Raw genomic sequence first — 20,600 nt, forward strand, 5'->3', positions numbered from 1 at the left:
CTTGGTGACATTATAAACATAAATAAAGAGAGAATTAGTGTGAAAAATGTGTAAATAATAATTTATATATATAATCCATTAATACTGTACATGTACCCACTTTAAAAACAACAACAACAACATATGTACATAATTTGTCAAAGTATTTTCTTGTCTCCTCCACCATGATGACAAATTAAATAGGTCTATACAAGTCAGATCTCAAACCAAAGTAAAAGTCCAGATGGTTGTATATACTGTCCAGAAATGAGCTTCTACTGTTTAGCTTTTAATTCTGTCCAGAAATAATATTATACTGATTAAATGCCAGGGAAAATAGAGGACAATCCAAGGGGTAAGTTAGCAGATGGCCCTCAGGCATTAACCTCTGCACTATTTGTTCTGTGATGTGAGGGCCGAATTTAATTTTATTACCAATATAACAGAGTAATGGAGATTTGAAGCGCTTTGACAGAATGAAATCCAGGGCAATCTCTCTGATGGACAACCAACCCCCTTCTCGCTTACTCACCAAACATACTCGATCTCTCTGTACTATCTCCATACTTTCTCTTGCCCTGTCATCATTCTGTCTCTATGTTTCCTCCCTCATTCTTTCAGCATCTGTCTTCATGCTTCTTTTATCCCACCTTTCCTCTCTCTCTCTCTGTGTGTCTGTCTCCACCCCCGCAGTTCTAGCGCTTGCTGCAAAATGTGTTCAGCTGTCACAGACATAAGCAGACATTATCCACTGGCATACATTTGTGCCTTGGACTTCTGCAAGTAATGACTGCAGTATTAGGATTACCTCTGGACCCCCCCTCGACTATTCAACTGCAATCATTCTGACTGTGATGGAGGGGGAGCAAGCGGCCTTTATCACACAGGGAGAGATGACATAAGTTAGAGTGGTGGAGAATGAGTCATCAAATACAGTCACTCGTTGAGCGGCTAATGCTTATGCTAGCTGGGCTTCTGCTGAGCAGGAAATGATGGCTTTGTTAAAGAGCTTGTATCTGTCATCAGAATACTTCCACGTGCAATATGTGCAGCTAATGGGGGGACATATAACATATATGGCTGCTTTAAACAGAGATTTGAAGAATGTTTAAATGGACAGTATCCTCAAAAATGAAAATTCTGTTCGCTTGCTCACTTTTTATGTTATTCCATCCCTACTCATTTTACTTTGTTTCCTCTGCGGTACACAAAGGAAAAATATTTCAACACAATTACAACAAATGGGGAGCTTTCAAGGTTCAAAAAGATAAAAAGATCTGACTCAAACGTTGTCAAAACGATCCCTGTGCACACGGATCATGAAAATTACTAAAAATGCTGTATTATACATGCCAGACCAGCAGTTAGCATGTCATTTTGTAAAGAAACACTATGGGCCTATAGACTGAACAAGTAATACAGTTGCATGACGTCATTGTTTTTGCAAATTAGGTTTACACATTTTTGTAGTTTACATGGAGGCCCTTAAAATGCTGCTGACATGCAAATGAACGGCCAAAATTCATAAAAAGTTTTCAATTTTTTGTTGAAAATCTTGCTGTGTAAATGACCCTTTAGGCTCATTGGAAAAATGTGCTTCTACCAACTGTACATTTTTGCAAAAGTCTAAAGCATTCTTATAAATACTATTCACTGCAGTTTCCAGATGAAATGACCACTAGTGGCAATAAAACACAACCTTTATTCTTTTTCCCATTTTGATTACAACTTATTGATTAAAGGGTTAGTCCACCCCAAAATGAAAATTCTGTCATTAATTACTCACCCTCATGTCATTCCACACACCCGTAAGACTTTCATTCATCAAGACAAATGAAGATCTTTTTGATGACAGAATGCTGTGATTTCCTTCCACATACTGCCTTTTGTAACTTCCACTTTGATGTTTCAAAAAATTCATAAAGAGATCGGAAAACTAATCCATATGAATCGAGCAGTTTAGTCCAAATTTTCTGAACAGAATCGATCGCTTATGATGAAAAGATTTAATTTAGGCTTTTACTCCTATGTAAACACTGATCAGCGATCAATCAAGCTTGAATGACACACAAACCTCTTCTGGAAGCTCAAACGTGCTGTGTAACCAATGAGATTCATTTTCCTGTGTTATGCAGCATGTTTGAGCTTCCGGAAGAGGTTTGATCTTGTGTGTCATTCATGTTCAATTGAGCTAAACTGCTTGATTCATATGGATTCGTTTTCCCATCTCTTTATGAAGTTTTTGAAGTGTCAAAGTGGTATAAAGGCAGTCAATGGAAGGAAATCTGACAGCATTCTGTCATCAAAAAGATCTTCATTTGTGTTCCGAAGATGAATGAAAGTCTTACAGGTGTGGAACAACATGAGGGTACATGAGGGAGTAATTAATGAAAGATTTTTCATTTTGGGGTGAACTAACCCTTTAATAATGACTAATTTCCACACAGTTCCTTACAAAATACTATATTATGACTTCAAAACACGTTTACCATAATGCAGGAGTGGGCAACTCTGGCCCTCAAGATACACTTTCTTGCAATGTTAAGCTTCAACCCTAATAAAACACACCCGAATAAGCTAATCGAGGTCTTCAGGTCCTACAAGAAAGCTAAGGCAGGTGACTTTAATCAGGATTTGAGCTAAACTCTGCAGGAATGGAGAACACAAGGGCCAAAGTTGCCTAGCCCTGCCATTGTGCATAATTTGTAAACTAATACAGTTTGACATTTGCATTACATAACCAGCTCCATATGTATTTCTTTTCTGATGTAGTAAACTTCGGTAGCAGAGTCCTGTGAAACACAATAAAAGCTCAAAAACCTGTGGAAGCGCAATAAAATAGCATGGTTGTTTCAACAAATGCATTTTTCTTTAATTTTTGCTTTTGTTAACACTATCGGTTAGATTTAGAGTAGGGTTTAGTGTAGGGGGTATGTTATTTTTTGCTTTTGTATTCTTTTTGAAGCTTAAAAATTAAAATCCCCATTCATTGTAATTGCTTTCAAAATATCTCTGTTTGTGTTCACAGAAGAAAGAAATTCAAATGATGATAGAATTTTCATGTTTGGATGAACTGTTTCTAAAGGACAAAATTCTGCTGTCTGTATTAAAACAGAAACCAAAAAAACTGAACCAACAAGCAAAAGCTAAGATTATAACAGGTATCTTCACTGGAGAGTAGAGCTTTGAATTATAATAATAATAATGACCCAAAAAGCAGGTGACAAGTGACAAGTATTTCCCTCACCAAGGAAATGAATGGATTTCAAACAAGCTCTCGTTTTATGTAGAAAATAATAATAATAATATTAATCCTAGAGCAAAGTATGATGGGTTTAAGCAAATTTCACAAGACGGTCTATGCTACATCACTTACCAGTTCTTGTGTTCATTAGTTTTCACTAAGCCAGAGCAATATGCAAAGGTCAGGATTATTTGATTCAACTAAATAGGAAATAATGATCACACATGCTGAATTCATAGTAGGGTGTAACAAAAGACAAAGCTCGGGGAGAGCGGGCAATTACAGAGAACCAAAATAAAAGCAGTGAATCGTGACTAACAAACAAAATCACTGACTCAGAGCACAACAGGATACACACAAAGGCTATTTCAGACCAATCTGGCCCTCTAGACAAAAAGAGCGTCTGAAGACATTAAAGAAGTAAAATGCTGACACAAGATAGTATTGTGAAGTGTTATTTAAAATTCAAGCCAGAATGATTTTTTGTGGATCTATCCAGTTTTAGCAATTATATCTTAAAGTGCTAAGCGCTTTTCAGCCGACGCTACATTGTGTTCCTTCATGCGCATTCTTTAAATAAAATCTTATAGCACAATGGATTGTTATTTGAGGCATACATAGAGGTCAGTTATTGTTTTTCAATTCAAAACAATATGAAACATGTTTAAATGCATGCATAGTCCTGAAAATCTTTCGCAAAGCAGAACTGTCATGCAGAGTTGTAGTTAAAGGGTTCATGAAGTGTGTTGTTTTATAATGTTTCCTGGGGTGCACTTATAATGTTAGTATGCTTTTTTAGGGTGCATTCACACTTGTAGTTCGGTTTGTTTGGTTCATTTGGTCCGGACCAAAGAAGAAAAAAAAACATTTAGTCCTGGTCCGGTTAGCGTTCACATTGGCAATTTTATCACCCAAACAAAAGATACCGAACCTAAAGGCATAGGGATACATTCACAACGTGATTGGTCGGATTTTATGACGTATTGCCTATTTTGAGACGGAACTTACCGAACATCCAAAACAATGCTGTATGCTGAGGTAAATGCGCTTGTTATGTGTGCGTAGCGGTGCGTAGCTTGCATGTGATGGTATTTTGGCCAGCTGGGAACTCGTGAAGAGCTTATAAAATGTGTAAAGTAGTCAAAACACCGGCGGGAATCCATCCGTCACACACACAAATTATCTGCTGCATGGAGACGCGCGTCTGATGCATAGGTCTGATGCCTGTCATGGGCAAACTCGCGACTATGACAAGAAAAACCGACATGCGTCAGGATTCTGTCCTTTTTAGGGTCTTGTCTTCCTGTTTTTGGTTCGGTTACATGTCTTTGGTCCGTGTTGCGTTCATATATCATTCGAACCGCACCAGAGTTCGTTTGGAAGCGGACCGAGACCCATCTTTTCAGCGGTCTCGGTCCGCTTGTTTGGTGTGCACCAGGGTTCGGATGGCAGCGTTCACATATGTTCAAATTTACCGCACTATCCAAGCAATCGCACCAGGGTTCGTTTTAATCGAACCAAACATGACAAGTGTGAACGCACCCTTAAATCCAAAATTGTCATAATTTATAAATAAAAGACATTTTTCCTATCCTGATTTTAGCCCTCTGGTTTGAACGCTCTGTTTTAATGGGCGTGTCTGCTGTAAGACTTCAGTGTAAACGCCCACTGCTGTGATTGGCTAACATCTTTCCATTTGAAATAGAATTGAAGTTTTACTCTCTCTTTTAGTGCAGTTTTACTATTACAGCTCTCAAGGTTAACTAATCGTGAAAAGTGCTGCATTACATTTAGATCGCAGCATGAAAGGTTGCAGTGATGAACATTGTAGCCGATCACAGACATGTTGAGCGCATGAAAGCAGTGATTTTGTTGTTGCAACTCAATTTCTATACACTAACAAATGCTTTCATCTTCACTAACAGTGCAAACGCGATATAATTAAGAGATCCGTTGAATAAAACGGGAGTTTTGCGCATCAGTCACGATAAAGCTGTTTGATTGACAGCTTCGGCGAGCACTGCTCCAACGATTGCAAAGGGAGCTTTCTTTGATCGCTTTCTTTATATAATTTAATCTCGTTAAATAATATTTTCATCCTTCTAAGAGAAACAACGCAAGTTGACGTTTAGTCACTGGTTTGATTTACTGACACACAGACAAAGAACATCTGACTGTACATGAATCATTAATATCAGATCAGGCATTAGAATTGACACAGCTACTTACATGTTGCATTACTGTCGAGTCCAGGCACTGCACAATATTTTGTAATCCTCAACGGCATATGTTTATTGCTTGGTAGCTCGATCCTGTTTAGAACCACATAGGCCTATGTTACTTAGGCTACCTATTCTATTGCATTTCATGCGTGAATCGGTGGGCGGGGCTAAACAGGCAGTGATGAAGTAGGCGTTGATCTTCTTCTGCGGAGGTGGTGCATGCTGCCCTTTGACGTCATAGAGATCCTCACTTTGAAAAACCTGTCGTTTGCTTTATCTGGTGTCAATAAAAGATTTTATTGGACTAACAAGGAAGTTTTCAGTTCTGAAACTTACAGGATATGATGACCTCTTACTGTATATGTCAAAAGCTCAAGGAAAATTTGATTTCTCAGTTCATCACCCCTTTAAGTGTATGAGAATTGGATAAAGGACTACATACAATCTGCCTTGCGAGAACTTCATATGAGATTGTTGTTTCTAACACACGTCAATTAGGGTGCGAGTTATTAACAAGGGCATTGTGGAAAATAATAGATCTTACTAACATCTCAACAAATGCCAGATACTTCATTAAAATCTTTTCAGATACTTTAAGTGAAGCGTATATCTGTAATCCACCATGCATCCTCCCTGCATTATGTCTGTAATTAGATACTCTATGACACCGCGAGTTGTAGGGGAGAATATGAAAACGTGGCCAAGGCCAGAACATGTTTTGCATCTTCCTCATAGATGAAATGATCGTTAACACTTAACACTTCTGAGCCTCTCGTGTGCCTGTCTCAGAGTCAAACCAAGTCAAAGTCTTATTCAGCAATTCATTCATGCTATGCTGTGATAATATGGAATGCATTACATTGTATTAACCTCTGCACTAGTGCTAATTGAATCTGTGAGTCTTAATGAGACACAGAATAGATCGGCAATGTGCGTCGCTCACCAAGGTTGTCCGTAATTACAATTAATGATGCCCCTATACTTTTTTCATTTATTTCTCCAGAAAATTAATGGTTTGCCAATCAGCCATGACAAAAACGTATGTTCTAGCCTAAATGTAAGTTAATTAGGTCCAGCTAAAGTGCATGAGCAACAAACATCTATTACTTACACTGCACTATAAGCTCCACGATGGCCTCTCTGGGTTTGACGTTAAAGCCGTTGTACTGGCTGGTTTGGCAGCGGTACGTTCCGGACATCTCACGAGAGACGTTGACGATGCGCAGAACTCCATCGTAACTTTCGGTTTGCATGTTGCCATCCGGCATGGGCACTTCTTTATCAGCACGGGACCAAAGGATGATGGGTTTGGGTTTGCCGGAAACCAGGCACTGCAGCTCTACTGTGTCACCCTCCTGAGTGGCCAAAGGGGACTTTCCTCGTGGGACGGTCAGGTTGGGCGGAACTAAAAAAGAGCATATGACAATTAAAATGTATATATTACAATGCACTATGAAAATGCACATTTTACTGTATAAAACATGTTAGGTTAAATAACACAAGGCCTTGGAGGAATGTTCAGGGTACAAGTCGACAGCATTTATTGCATAATGATTACCAGAAAAAATATATTTACACCAAAAAAAATTGTATTCTACACTACTACAAAATTGTGTAATAAGTATAATTTCAAGGTCTTCAATAATTTTGGAAGTGTTTTATACTCAAAAAGGCAGCATTTATTAATCAAAAATACTGTATTCTATTTTAATATACACTGCTCAAAAAAATTAAAGGAACACTTTTTAATCAGAGAATAGCATCAAGTCAGTTAAACTCCTGGGATATTGATCTGGTCAGTTCAGTAGCAGAGGGGGTTGTTAATCAGTTTCAGCTGCTTTGGTGTTAATGAAATTAACAACAGGTACACTAGATGGGCAATAATGAGACGACCCCCAAAACTAGTTTTGCATTTGTCTAAGGTCAGTGTCACTACTAGTAGCAGGAGGCGATACCTGGACCCTACGGAGGTTGCACAGGCAGTCTAACTCCTCCAGGATGGCACATCAATATGTGCAATTGCCAGAAGGTTTGCTGTGTCTCCCAGCACAGTCTCAATAGCATGGAGGAGATTCCAGGAGACAGACAGTTACTCTAGGAGAGCTGGACAGGGCCGTAGAAGGTCCTTAAACCATCAGCAGATCCGGTATCTGCTCTTTTGTGCAAGGAGGAACAGGATGAGCACTGCCAGAGCCCTACAAAATGGGAATGTTTTACTGCCTGTAACATTGTTCAGCATGACCAGTTTGGTGGTGGGTCAGTCATGGTCTGGAGAGGCATATTCATGGAGGGACGCACAGACCTCTATAGGCTAGACAATGGCACCCTGACTGCCATTAGGCATTGGGATAAAATCCTTGGATCCATTGTCAGAAATTTCGCTGGTGCAGTGGGTCCTGGGTTCCTCCTGGTGCACGATAATGCCTGGCCTCATGTGGAGAGAGTATGCAGGCAGTTCCTGAAGGATGAAGGAATTGACACCATTGAATTGCCCCCACGCTCGCCTATCTAAATCCAATAGAACACCTCTGGGACATTATGTTTCAGTCCATCCAGGTTGCACCTCAGACTGTCCAGGAGCTCAGTGATGCCCTGGTTCAGATCTGGGAAGGAATACCTCAGGACATCATCTGTCGTCTCATTAGGAGCATGCCCTGACGTTGTCAGGCATGCATACAAGCATGTGGGGGCCATACAAACAACTGAGAACCATTTTGAGTTGCTAAAATGGACTAGCCTGCTGCATGATTTTTTCACTTTGATTTTCAGGGTGTCTTTGAATTCAGCCCTCTGTAGGTTGATCATTTTCATTTCCATCAAACAATGTGGCATCCTTTCATTCCTAACACATTACCTAGTCCATATCAGTAGAGATATCCAGTATGATATTTTCCCCCATTGAGATCTGATGTTTTCAAAGTGTTCCTTAAATTTTTTTGAGCAGTGTATTTTAAAATGTAATTAATTCCTGTGAAGACAAAGCTGAATTTTCAGCAGCCATTATTCCAGTCTTCAGTGTCACCTGTATCTTTTTTCCTTTGCCTTTTTTTTTTATATAACTAACGTTGCCTAAATCACCATTTTTTTAGAATTTGACTTTCTGCTCTAGGTAAATAAACATCTAGTTACATTGTCACAGATATAATATCTGTATCGGTTTTGCCAGAACACCAATAGAGACATCTTGTCACCCACCAGGTGTCAGGTAAGGACGTTTCTGGCTGGTTTTCGCCAACAGACATCATAAACGTATCCAGACAAGAGGAAGGAGACAAGTTTATGTTCTTCTGCTGATTCCAGACAACAGTCTGGAAAACTACCGTCTCAGCTCCATGTAAACAAGGATGTTGTCATCTTCCTTCTTGGTATCCTCGCAGGACACTGTGCGAAGGTTACCAGGTTTACAGGCCTTATTGCTGATGCGTTGTCACGGTGCCAAAAGACAGAATATAATTTTACACACTACACACTATTCACTTTAGTTTCATGTTAACACACATAGGCCTGGTTTCACTCATTAAGCCAGGATTAGACCTTAGTTCAATTAGGACATTTATGGTGCTTTTCCACTGCGTGGTACGACTCGGCTCGCCTCGCTTTACTTTTGGTTTGCTTTTCCCCTGCAATTTAGTACCGCTTAAAAGTGGGTGAAACCGCTCCTCAGCTACAAACAAGTCTGCACCACATCTACTGACTACGATACAGCCATTTCTTTTTTCAAGTTGCGTGCGGCGGTCGTTTAAAGGAAGTTGTTTAAAAAAAGTTGCACAAACAAATGATACTGCAGTGGCTGTTATTGACTATTTAAATCTTGTGGGTTTGTTGTTTTGTGTTTCAAATCCAATGACGCTGGTAGTGACGATTCTCTGACCAATCAGTGATCTGCAGTGTTTACACATCACACCTCAACCGAGGTGGTACTTTAAGTAGCTTTTATACACATGCCTTAGGAAAAAATAAATAAAAAAATCATTACTGCTGGGCATCTTGAGACAAAACAATGGCACTGACATATTTTAAGATGTGTCAGTGCAAGTTGCATTTAGATAAAACAGCGCAAGCATGCATTTTAGTCTGGGACTAGCTTAAGCCTTGTCTGTGAAACTGGGGGATTATATGCATATATTGTGGCTTTGCTATATTTTTGTATTTTAATGTTTATTGCCTGTTCTCATTTACTTACAATGTAAGTAGTTTTTTCTTTAACTAAGTGACTTAAACAACCTTATTTTCTCTTGTAATCGACATAGAAATGCCACAAATGCTGTTGACTGACCCTACCTTGCATTCAACCTGTACCATTTCTTCAAATGTTGCTCAGGATGTCTATGTGCACGGGAATCTGAGTTTTCCACATCAAATCCCCAATGACTGAACAATTTGACCAGAATACTTTCTGCCAACATCTTTGATTGAGTCTAGACCTAAGAAACAGCAGGGTCAGGTTGATGTTATGACATGCTCTGTGAAACAGGACAACTGAAGACATCTACAGGGCCACAGACACACAGCTTCCTCTGAAATGAACCACTTGTGTGCTGCATATGCCCCTTCCGTTAAACATACTGTAAATCTTTACTTTACTATGCTCAAAGTACCTTTACATGAATTTTACAAGTCTTCACAGACCACTTCACAAACATTAATAAAACCTATAAAACCTTGTTGGGTAGTGAAGACACTTGATTGTTTTCTTCAGTGATTCTCTTAAAAAGTATTTAAAAAAAATAAAAAATAAAAAATAAATCCTAATTTAATACAGTACAAAAAAAGGACTGTCATAACGAAAGCTATTATGCACGTACAAGATGTGGGGTATGAAAGAAGACAGCAAAGACAAAGATAAAAGATAAATACTGTACAGTAGAAAATAAGACATTTTTCCTCCTTTGGAGATAAAAGAGAAATCTACTCTTCTCTCCTCCAGAAGGTGAGTGGGAAAGACTGATTTATATGAAGGGATGGTAACGAGTATAGCATGAAAAAAGAAGAGCACAATGCTGAATGTATTTCCGATTGTGATTGCAGGGGGCCTGGTGGGAAAGAGATCTTGTGTCTGCAGGTTGATTAAGCATGACTTCTTTAGCAGACCCAGGGCAAACAAACAAACAAACAAACAGGATATTTTGCATAATGAAATGAGTCAGAAAATAAATCACATTACCCATACTAGTGACATTAAAAGCCTAAAACAGCCTTATCTATGTTTTGTGATGGAAAAAATATTTTAGATCTACATTTGTATCATTAAAATATCATCAGTGGGGGAGGCTGAGATTATTTTGTTTTATTGAAGCTATACAGCTGTAATATGCCGAAACAGTCAGTAAAACAATAATAAATGTAATCACCATAAAAAAATAAAAATAAATAAAAAATTATAATAAATAATTTTGAAGTTGGCGAAGAGTGGTGACATCCTACCATTAACCCCCTTTCCACTGCAATTGTTTCTCATGTACTCAGTAATGCATGCGTGATTTCTAATTAATTCATATTTATAATTAATAAATCCATGTTGCTGTAAGTGCCAAGCTGATTCAAATATGGTACGGTTTCATCTGCTGATACTCAAAGGCTGATGTTCTCAGTAAATCTCCTTGAATCCTCATGGCAGTGATATTTAACAGATTCAGGTGTATGTATGACCTTCAAACACACACACACACACACACATGTTTGTTTTTGTGAATTGTGGGGACTTTCCATAGACTTCAATGCATTTTACACTGAACAAACTGTACATTCTATCCCCCTACCCTGCCCCTACCCCTAAACCTAACCCTCACAGGAAACTGTGCAAACTTTTACTTTTTCACAAAAACTCATTCTATATGATTTATAAACCCATTTACATTGTGGGGACCGCTGGCTGGTCCCCACGATGTAGGTGAACTCAGGTTTATATTACATCATGGGGACATTTGGTCCCCACAATGTAATATAAACAAAAGCACACACACACACACACACACACACACACACACACACACACACACAAAAACAAATAAATACTGGAAAGAAGTAAAAAGACATGCATGAGGTCAGTGGTGTTATGGATTCCATCTTGGGGTGGACATTTGGATATGTGGGGCAGGCAAGTAAAGCCAACATTAAAAATAAATGAATTAATTCATTAATAAAATAAAATATAGCCAGGAAAGACTTTAAATGTACTACAGTACATTGCAAAACAGTTTGCATAAGTTACAGAATACATTAACCAGAAAGTGTAATGCATGAGCATGCATAAAATCCTGTGCGCACATGAAAAGTTTCTTGTGCACATGCAATAGTTTCTCGTGCGCACACTAAAAAATTTCCTGTGTATGCGAATGTCTGTATATTTTTTTATTTTTGCAAAGGTCCCTTTAGGGGCTCTAAAAAAACAGCTACCCTCTATTATTTGTAAAGAATAAGAATAACTCACCAGTGGTGGAGGAGATGTTGACATCTATGCTGATCTCTGGTATGCCTCCGTTCTTTAGTGAGGCCACACAGGTGTAAGTGCCAAAGTCAGTAAACTTGAGGTCGATGATGTCCAGGTTTGTGGTTCCTGGGGCAACGTCTGGGTCGGTCTGGGTAATGACCATCCGCTCTGAGCTACGCAGCGGACGTCCATTCTTAAGCCAACTGAACATCAGCTCTTCAGGCGGCGTGGCCTCCACCTGACAGGATATCTTCACCTCTCGGCCGATCTGGATGTTGTCGTCATTATGATAGGGGTCTGGTGTGATCCAGAACCGGCCCTTCTTCAGAGCTGTGTGGACAGAATGAAACGCAAATGATTTAATAACCACAACAATGTTCATGTGGATATTTCTTTAACAGATTCAGGTGTATGTATGACCTTCAAACACACACACACACACACACACACACAAAAAAACAAATAAATACTGGAAAGAAGTAAAAAGACATTAATGCATGAGGTCAGCAGTGTTATGGATTCCATCTTGGGGTGGGCATTTGGATATGTGGGGCAGGCAAGTAAAGCCAACATTAAAAATAAATAAATTAATTCATTAATAAAATAAAATATAGCCAGGAAAAAAAGATTTTAAATGTACTATACTGCTGCAATGCAAAACAGTTTGCATAATAAGTTACAGAATACATTAACCAGAAAGTATAATGCATGAGCACGCATAAAATCCTGTGTGCACATGAAAAGTTTCTTGTGCACATGCAATATTTTCTCGTGCACACTCAAAAGTTTCCTGTGTATGCAAATGTCTGTCAATTTTTTGTAAATGTTTTATTTAATAACCACAACAATGTTCATGTGGATATTTCTTTAGCACACTCTCGCTAGTTTATTTCACAGGAGAATTTTCATTAAGTTATTTAGGACTGTCACGATTCCTCGATTAAATTTGAGTGCTCGATTTAAAAAAAAACTTTTACTGCAATTTAGCCGTGTCGATTAACTTGAAAAATATCCAAAGTGGGCATTCATTTAAAAGGACGGGAATCCATGAACCGCATTAATAGACCACTGTCGCTGCATTATACATTAAAACCATTCTATATATATATATATATATATATATATATATATATATATATATATATATATATATATATATATATATATATATATATATATATATATATATATATATAAACAACCACCAGGCTGCTGGCACCCTCTGCAGGCATTTGTTAGAATGAATAATGTACATAAGCTGATTATATTTATATTACATTACTATTATATTATATGGTTCCATATGAATACTTGCATTTGATACTTTATTTAAACCAATTATTATTGCCTCATTGTTATTATATATGTATTTTAAGTCATTTTAAAGTCTATTGTTCACTTAGGTCTATTTTTATTACCAAAAATCATTAGTGAAAGCCCTAAAGTCATTTAGCAATGAAATATCCATCACAGTATCATTTTCATAATATTTCCAGCAATATTTTTTATTTATTAGCATTCAGTGGTGGAAAAGACATTGATGCAAATGACATTTGGAACTAGGGATGCACCGATATCGGTATCGGGCCTGATACCAAGCTCATGTACTTGTACACGTAAAAATACCCCGATACCAAAGACCGATACCTCACGTGACGTAACTGCCAGAATTGTCCGTGCACAGAGACATCGGCGGCAGCAGCATAAACAATGTCAGCCTCAGAGGTGTGGAAATAATTCAAAATTAATGACACAACCCACACATTGCGAACTACATGCTTTCAATCACAATTCGTTATCGATTAGTGAAGGCGGGATAGGCGGAATCAGTATCCATGGATTTGGTCTTAAAGGGACCGTAGCCTATATTTGTCATTAATGTTAATAAAACAACAAAATATGTTAAATAAATGTATATATGGTAAATAAACCTACTGTATCTGAAAAACAAGTTTATTTAATTTGTATCTCTATAGTATTTGTTGTATTGTTTGTAAATTTCTTTTTTTAATATAACAACAATTATTTATATATTTATATATATATATATATATATTTATATATATATATATATATATATATATAGGTAATTATGCCCTTTGAAGGTTATTGGACACTGTGAAATTTTTGTTCTTTAAGTTTGTGACAAGCACATAAAAATTATTACTTTTTTCATTAGAGTAATATTGAAGAAGCTGCCCTACATTCATTAGTCTCACTGTGTTGTGCTTGAAAAACTGCAACATCATAAATACATAAATAAATAAATAAATAAAGAGAGAGAGAGAGAGAGAGAGAGAGAGAGAGAGAGAGAGAGAGAGAGAGAGAGAGAAAGAGAAATTAATTAATGTATAGGCATCGGTCCCGGCGAGTACTAGAAAAATGTATCGGTACTCGTACTTGGTCCTTAAAAAAAATGGTATCGGTGCATTCCTATTTGGAAAATTTTTGACCCTTTTGCCTTGCTAAGAACAATTTAATTTATAACATTTTACATTGATTTTCTTCACACTTCAAATGTCTCATATTTAATCTCAAGTATGCTCTGCATTGACATTGTGTCTGGTAAGCAATTACAACTTTTGAATTTTTTTTTTTCAAATAAAAGTTAATTTAATAGGAGCAAAAATAGAGTATAGTATAGTAAAATATTTAGTTGTTATATTATTCATATTTATTTTTATATAAAATATTTAGTTAATACAGATTTAATATGATGATATTCTTGTATTCTTTATATTCCCGGTATGTAAAAGTGCCTGGGATTGAAGAAACGGCCATTTATGAAGGCACTTTCATCTTATAAAATATCGGTTTGCTCAAGAAGCAGTTACACACTGGACATTTTCTCATCATAGTCTCTTAATCTCTTCGTACAAGATTTGTACTGCATGGTTAATGATGCATTAAATGCAGTGCGTCAGTTTACATAGCTAAAAGGTCTTTGCTTAATGTAATTTCAAAACAGTTTAATGTACTTTTCCACAATTCATCCACATCACTGCTTTTCAAGTCATTATCACTGTGACAAGCCAGTGACAAAAATGACAAAACATAAAATGTTAATAAAATACCCATGGGCTTTTTTTTTAAGAGATGGAGGTGAGTGACTACAATCTTAGCCTGTGAATACAGCACAAATAAATCTGGATCTTAAAATACACCATCCCACTATCACTCCGAATAAGGTGAGAAATAAACAGAGGGCCCCTCAAGACACACACACACACACAAAAAAACCCCGTGATATTATTTAGATGAACGACTGTCAGGGAGTCACGAATTTTCTCTGTTCCAAGGAGAACAGATGATTCCTTTCACAGAACCTCAGTCCTTTGACACTGACATTGAGAAGAACTCTGACTCAACCACACTGACATATACGGCGCTGGAAATGATGTAAGAACGGCGCGACATGACACACACTTTCCACACTCTTGCACACCACTCCACACATGCTAATGAGTTAATCTGTGCAAGGCTGGATTGAGAGATCTTGCGCACTGTGAACTCACATTCAGAAATAACTCAGACTCAAAGACACTCTAGACTGAACAGCAGCTATTTTAGGATCTTTACGAGTTAAAACCACTCAGTAAATAAGTAGAAATAGCATCCTGCCATTCTCAATAAAAAAGTCTTTTGTAAAGTCGTAAAGTCAACAAACCAAATCAAAACTGACTTGAAAAATTCTTGGTGTTATTTTATGATTCAGCGATTAATTGAAAAACTAATTGTAAAATTACACTGTAATTAATAATAATAATAAAAAATACATACATACACACACACATTTTAAAATAAGTATCTTAGGCTCACCAAAGCTGCATTTATTAGATCAAAAACTTTATATAATTGACCCAAATTTATATATCAATATATATACCTCCCTTCATCTGTCACAGAGACCAATGTTCACAATTTAATCAGTTCCTGATGGATAAAATCAGGTCCTGCCCTACATTTTTTCTTGTTTTTTTGGGAAATGTCACATTACACAAGTAAATGGGTTGTGAATGCAGTTTTTCCTTTTTTCAACAAAAAAGAAACCAGAAATCTCATGAATATGAACTTATGTTTTGTTTTAATTTTCATTAGCGCTCACTGCTCTCTTTTCAACAGGAGTAAAGGGGTCAGAGACGCATAAGCAAATGTCTCCCAATGGGATCCCAAGTCTCAAGCTAGCCATGAGCCAAAGCAAAACACCACACTCTCATTTTTAAAAATGCTGTGCATCTGGCTCTAATTATTAATCAGTCACTGAATTATTTAAAAACAGCTTTTAGGAAATCTTATTAACCAATTTATTTGCATTCGTTCTGCACATTTTACAAGCTGTTACAATCTGCACTGTTAAGAGAGGATGTTTCAAGGTGGACTATATGATGCTGATTCTGGCAGAGACTCTGAATATTATGAAATAGGTGACAATGAAGAGCTGTAACTTTGCAGGGTTGCTTTATGCAAGGTTCGGCTCGACAAGCCTTGCCTTTCTGGTCAATTTGCGACTTAGTCAATAGCTGAATATTGTGGTGAGATAGCTATATGCGCTCTTTGGTAACCCCATAAAATGTGCAGGGTGTTAATGCTTTCGAGTCCAGTTCCTTCACATGAGTTCTGTCATCATCAAAAAGCACTGCAGGTAAGCAATTACCAAGAGACAAGCTGCGTAATCTTTCCAGAACATTTAAAGACAGGTTGCTACACGTCGTGCATTTGACGGTGATTTCTTACTGTAATCCGGTGTAATAACATCTCTTGAAATTTCAAAAACGCTTAAAATGGAAATCCAACTTTTTGCTTCAACTTTTAATGAGCTTTCCAACAGAAGAATAAATCAAGAAGCCCCTAAGAGACAACATAATGGTTTCTCTCCACCATTTGCACCTGTGTTTTGTAACTGTTTATTCTATGAAACGTCTGGAAAAGAATTAAGACTTCACCTTGGATTACTGCAATGCTTTTTTTTTTTTTTGCATGGCAAGAACACAATAATAATGCTCAAAGTAGAGCTGCACGTTATTGGAAAAAATTGACATAGCGATATTTAGTTTTTCTGCGATATGAAAAAAATGCAAAAGATGACTTGAATAGCTCTATTTGGAAAGAATTAATCATTCTAGAATCCGCATAGTGTATACGCAAATAATGAACAACTTACAAGCACAGATAAATATAATAGCACAAAGATACAAATTAAAAAATTGTGCTTTATATTTTTCATGCAAATATAACAGTATTCAGGTACAGGAATTGAATAATCAAATGTAAGATAACACTGCATAGTTTTCACTGTATAAATTAAATATAATTAATCTGTGCTAAAACAACAAAAGTGATTTTTCTCTTTATCTTTTGTTGTTTGATTAACATTCATGACACAGAAAGCAGCAGGAATATTAGGCTGCTGTCACTTTAAGACCGAATGTGCAGATCCAAAATACTGTTGCACATCCGTTATATAATGTTGCACATTTTGCACATACAAAATACTCTTATACAATATTTTACATGAGTTTTGACAATTATTTTGGCATGTATGTGTCTGTTTAGGCACAAATATATGCGGAAGAGAACGGCATTCTGTGATCATGAGCATCCTAGCAGCTGTGTGTGTGCGCACAGAAAACAGCCACACTTTCAGAAAAGATTAGTTCTTTTTCGCGCTCTATTGTTTTAAAGTCACTTAAATGTTTAAACTGACAGGACTTAAAACATGTTCAAATGATAAACTTTTATTGTATGATGGTCAAACTTTGCAATTAATCTGAGAATCACATGCATTTTAAACCATACGGATTACCGATCCCTATGTTTGACATCGCACATCCTGTGATGTGACTATCACGGATGCGCATACCGTGATATCGATGCAAAAACAATATATTGTGCAGCTTTCTGGCAACAAACATGCAGAAGATATTGATGAATACATTTAAAATGATTTTGTTCTAGATGGGTCTTTTCTTTGTGATATTATAATTAGTTAGTTGTTTCCTCAGCTCAGCACCCACCACAGATCATTGTCAACACTCTTGCTGCATTATTTGAAAATCAATAATCCTTTTGACTAGCCCTGTAGTCGTGCAATCAGATTGAATGAATGGTTGAGAAAAGTCTTTTACTGATGAATTTTTGGTGCTGTATACAAGCACTTTTCTTTATTATAATACCTTGTGTAACCATGGGAATATTAAAGACATCATTGAAGTATTTTTCTTCATGGCCACATTTGCACTAGTCAACTGCACCTTTTTAGACAGCAAAACTGGAGTTTCAGAATTAATCTGCAATGCTGAATATTGCAGGAAGGGTTTGTCATTTGGTAATGGAACATTGTTATTTGGCACACAATAATCACTGAATTAAATTAATGTGTTTCAAAAATAAACAGATTATCATTGCCTGGGATGTAACAATCAACAGCCAACACAAACAATATTTTTTTTAACAGATATAATGCATAATGCACTGGGATTAATTCAATAAATGTAAGTAAAACGGGATTAATTCAATAAATGTAAGTAAAACGGGCAAACATTTTGTGTAGAAATCATGGTTCATTGGTGAGTTTGCATCTAAGCTGGGAGCCTTAGAAAAATGGATGATTAAAGTGATAGTTCACCCAAAAATGAAAATTCTGTCATCAACTTATATAAGCAGATCTCGCCTCCCATTGACTACCATAGTATTTTTATTTCCTACCATGGTAGTCAATGGTGGGCGAGATCTGCTTGGTTACAAACATTCTTCCAAATATCTTCCTTCGTGTTCAGCAGAACAGGTCTGGAACAACTTGAGGGGGAGTAAATGATGACAGAATTTTAATTTTTGGATGAACTATCCCTTTAAAGTATTAGTCCACTTTCAAATAAAAATTTCCTGATAATTTACTCACCCCCATGTCATCCAAGATGTCCATGTCCTTCTTCTTCAGTCGAAAAGAAATTAAGGTTTTTGATGAAAACATTCCAGGATTATTCTCCTTATAGTGGACTTCAATTGGCCCCAAATGGTTGAAGGTCAAAATTACAGTTTCAGTGCAGCTTCAAAGGGCTCTCTCCTTTTCTCTATTAGAATTCCGGCAGTGTAGACGCTGCTAAGTGTATTACTGCCCTCCACAGGTCAAAGTTTGAACTAATTCTTATATACTTGCACTAGCATATTGTATATGACAATTTAATTCAAATTTTGACCCGTGGAAGGCAGTAATACACTTAGCAGCTTCTACACTGCCAGAATTCTAATAGAGATGAAGAAGAAGAGAGCTAGTTCAAGACAAACGTCTATGGTTAAAACGTATATATAATTTTTTTTTTTTTTAATAAAATAACTGATCGATAAAGACCCTTATTTCTCGTCTGGTATCGCCCTTTGAAGCTGCACTGAAACTGTAATTTTGACCTTCGACCATTTGGGACCAACTGAAGTCCACTATAAGGAGAATAATCCTGGAATGTTTACATCATAAAACCTTAATTTCTTTTTGAATGAAGAAAGAAGGACACAGACATCTTGGATGAAATGGGGGTGAGTAAATTATCAGGAATTTTTTATTTGAAAGTGGACTAATCCTTTAAACCATAGTGTTCTATTATTTTAATAGAAATTATATTCATATTTTGTAATTATCATACTAAAGTGCCCCTATCATGGATTTTTGAAAATTACCTTTCATGCAGTGTGTAACAGCTCTAAGTGAAGTTTTAAATATGAAAGTGCACTGTATATAAAGTTATTGTCTCTCAAAAGTAAGAGTCGACTCTGAGTCAATTAAACGAGTCATTTGCAAAACGAATCCCAAGCTGTTTCGTTGTGACATCACAACGAAACATTAGCACATTGCCCACCCACTTATTGTGCGCACAGATGCCAGGGAAAACTCAACAATACCACAGCAGTACAATCTTTTGTTGTGTTTCCGTCATTTTACTGATGACTGCTTCTCAAACCTCGGGGACTTTAATGAAGGATTCACAAAACGCTTGGCTTTAAAATATGGATCTATGTCCAGTTTATTTGGACCAGCTTTCTTCTCTGAATCTCAACCTGTAAGTATGATTAATAATTGATGTTTATATTTTCTAGCGATTGTTCAAAATTCGTATTTTTGTATGTTATGCTGTGTAAAGTACACCCTAGATGGTATGTCTCCTAACTGGCTAACTCACGTTTCTGTAGTTCTGCTATTCAGATATGGGTCCAATATCATCTAAAAATGTGTCAATTAATGCAGCTTGTCTGTCTTATTACTTGGAGTAATGATCAAGAATGGAGCACGACTTTGGTTTACAGAGTCTAATGCATTATCAGCTATTCACATTTGTGCTCAGCTAGTGTGGGAGTTTACAACATACAAAACATGTATGTTGTATTTTTTCCTCTGCATTTTTATTATTACAGTAGAGTGGAGCTCTATCTGTATTGTTATAGGATGTTAAGATGCTAGTCTGAGCTAACTAGTGGAAGTATTCTCTCTGTAAACAATAAACACCCATTGTAATGTCAAACAATGATATAGCCATTTTTCTTTGTTAATAGTTGTGACGAAAATGTCTGTTATTATTAAAAGTGATTTATTCATCAAAAAGAGAATGAGGATCAGAACAAATTTATGCAAAAAGGAACCTGTTTAGAGCAAATTTTGCATGAAAATATTTTGCTGTATAATTTATATAAAAATTATAACCACTGTCTCATGTTCCCTTATACAACAGGCAGTAGT

The 20,600-nt window shown here is 36.7% G+C and overlaps 1 protein-coding gene across 1 annotated transcript in view; it reads right to left on the reverse strand.

Annotated features, from left to right (window-relative positions):
* The window catches only part of mdga2a (MAM domain containing glycosylphosphatidylinositol anchor 2a), a 177,451-nt gene that overhangs the window by 61,724 nt on the left and 95,127 nt on the right, over positions 1 to 20,600 (reverse strand). The window contains exons 8-9 of the mRNA XM_067367531.1: positions 11,876 to 12,205; positions 6,557 to 6,850 (exon numbers count right to left, since the gene is read on the reverse strand). Coding sequence (XP_067223632.1) covers positions 6,557 to 6,850; positions 11,876 to 12,205 — 624 coding nt within the window. The remainder of the gene's footprint in view (positions 1 to 6,556; positions 6,851 to 11,875; positions 12,206 to 20,600) is intronic.

This window comes from Chanodichthys erythropterus, chromosome 18 (genome assembly GCF_024489055.1).
Source record: "Chanodichthys erythropterus isolate Z2021 chromosome 18, ASM2448905v1, whole genome shotgun sequence".
NCBI lineage: Eukaryota > Metazoa > Chordata > Actinopteri > Cypriniformes > Xenocyprididae > Chanodichthys > Chanodichthys erythropterus.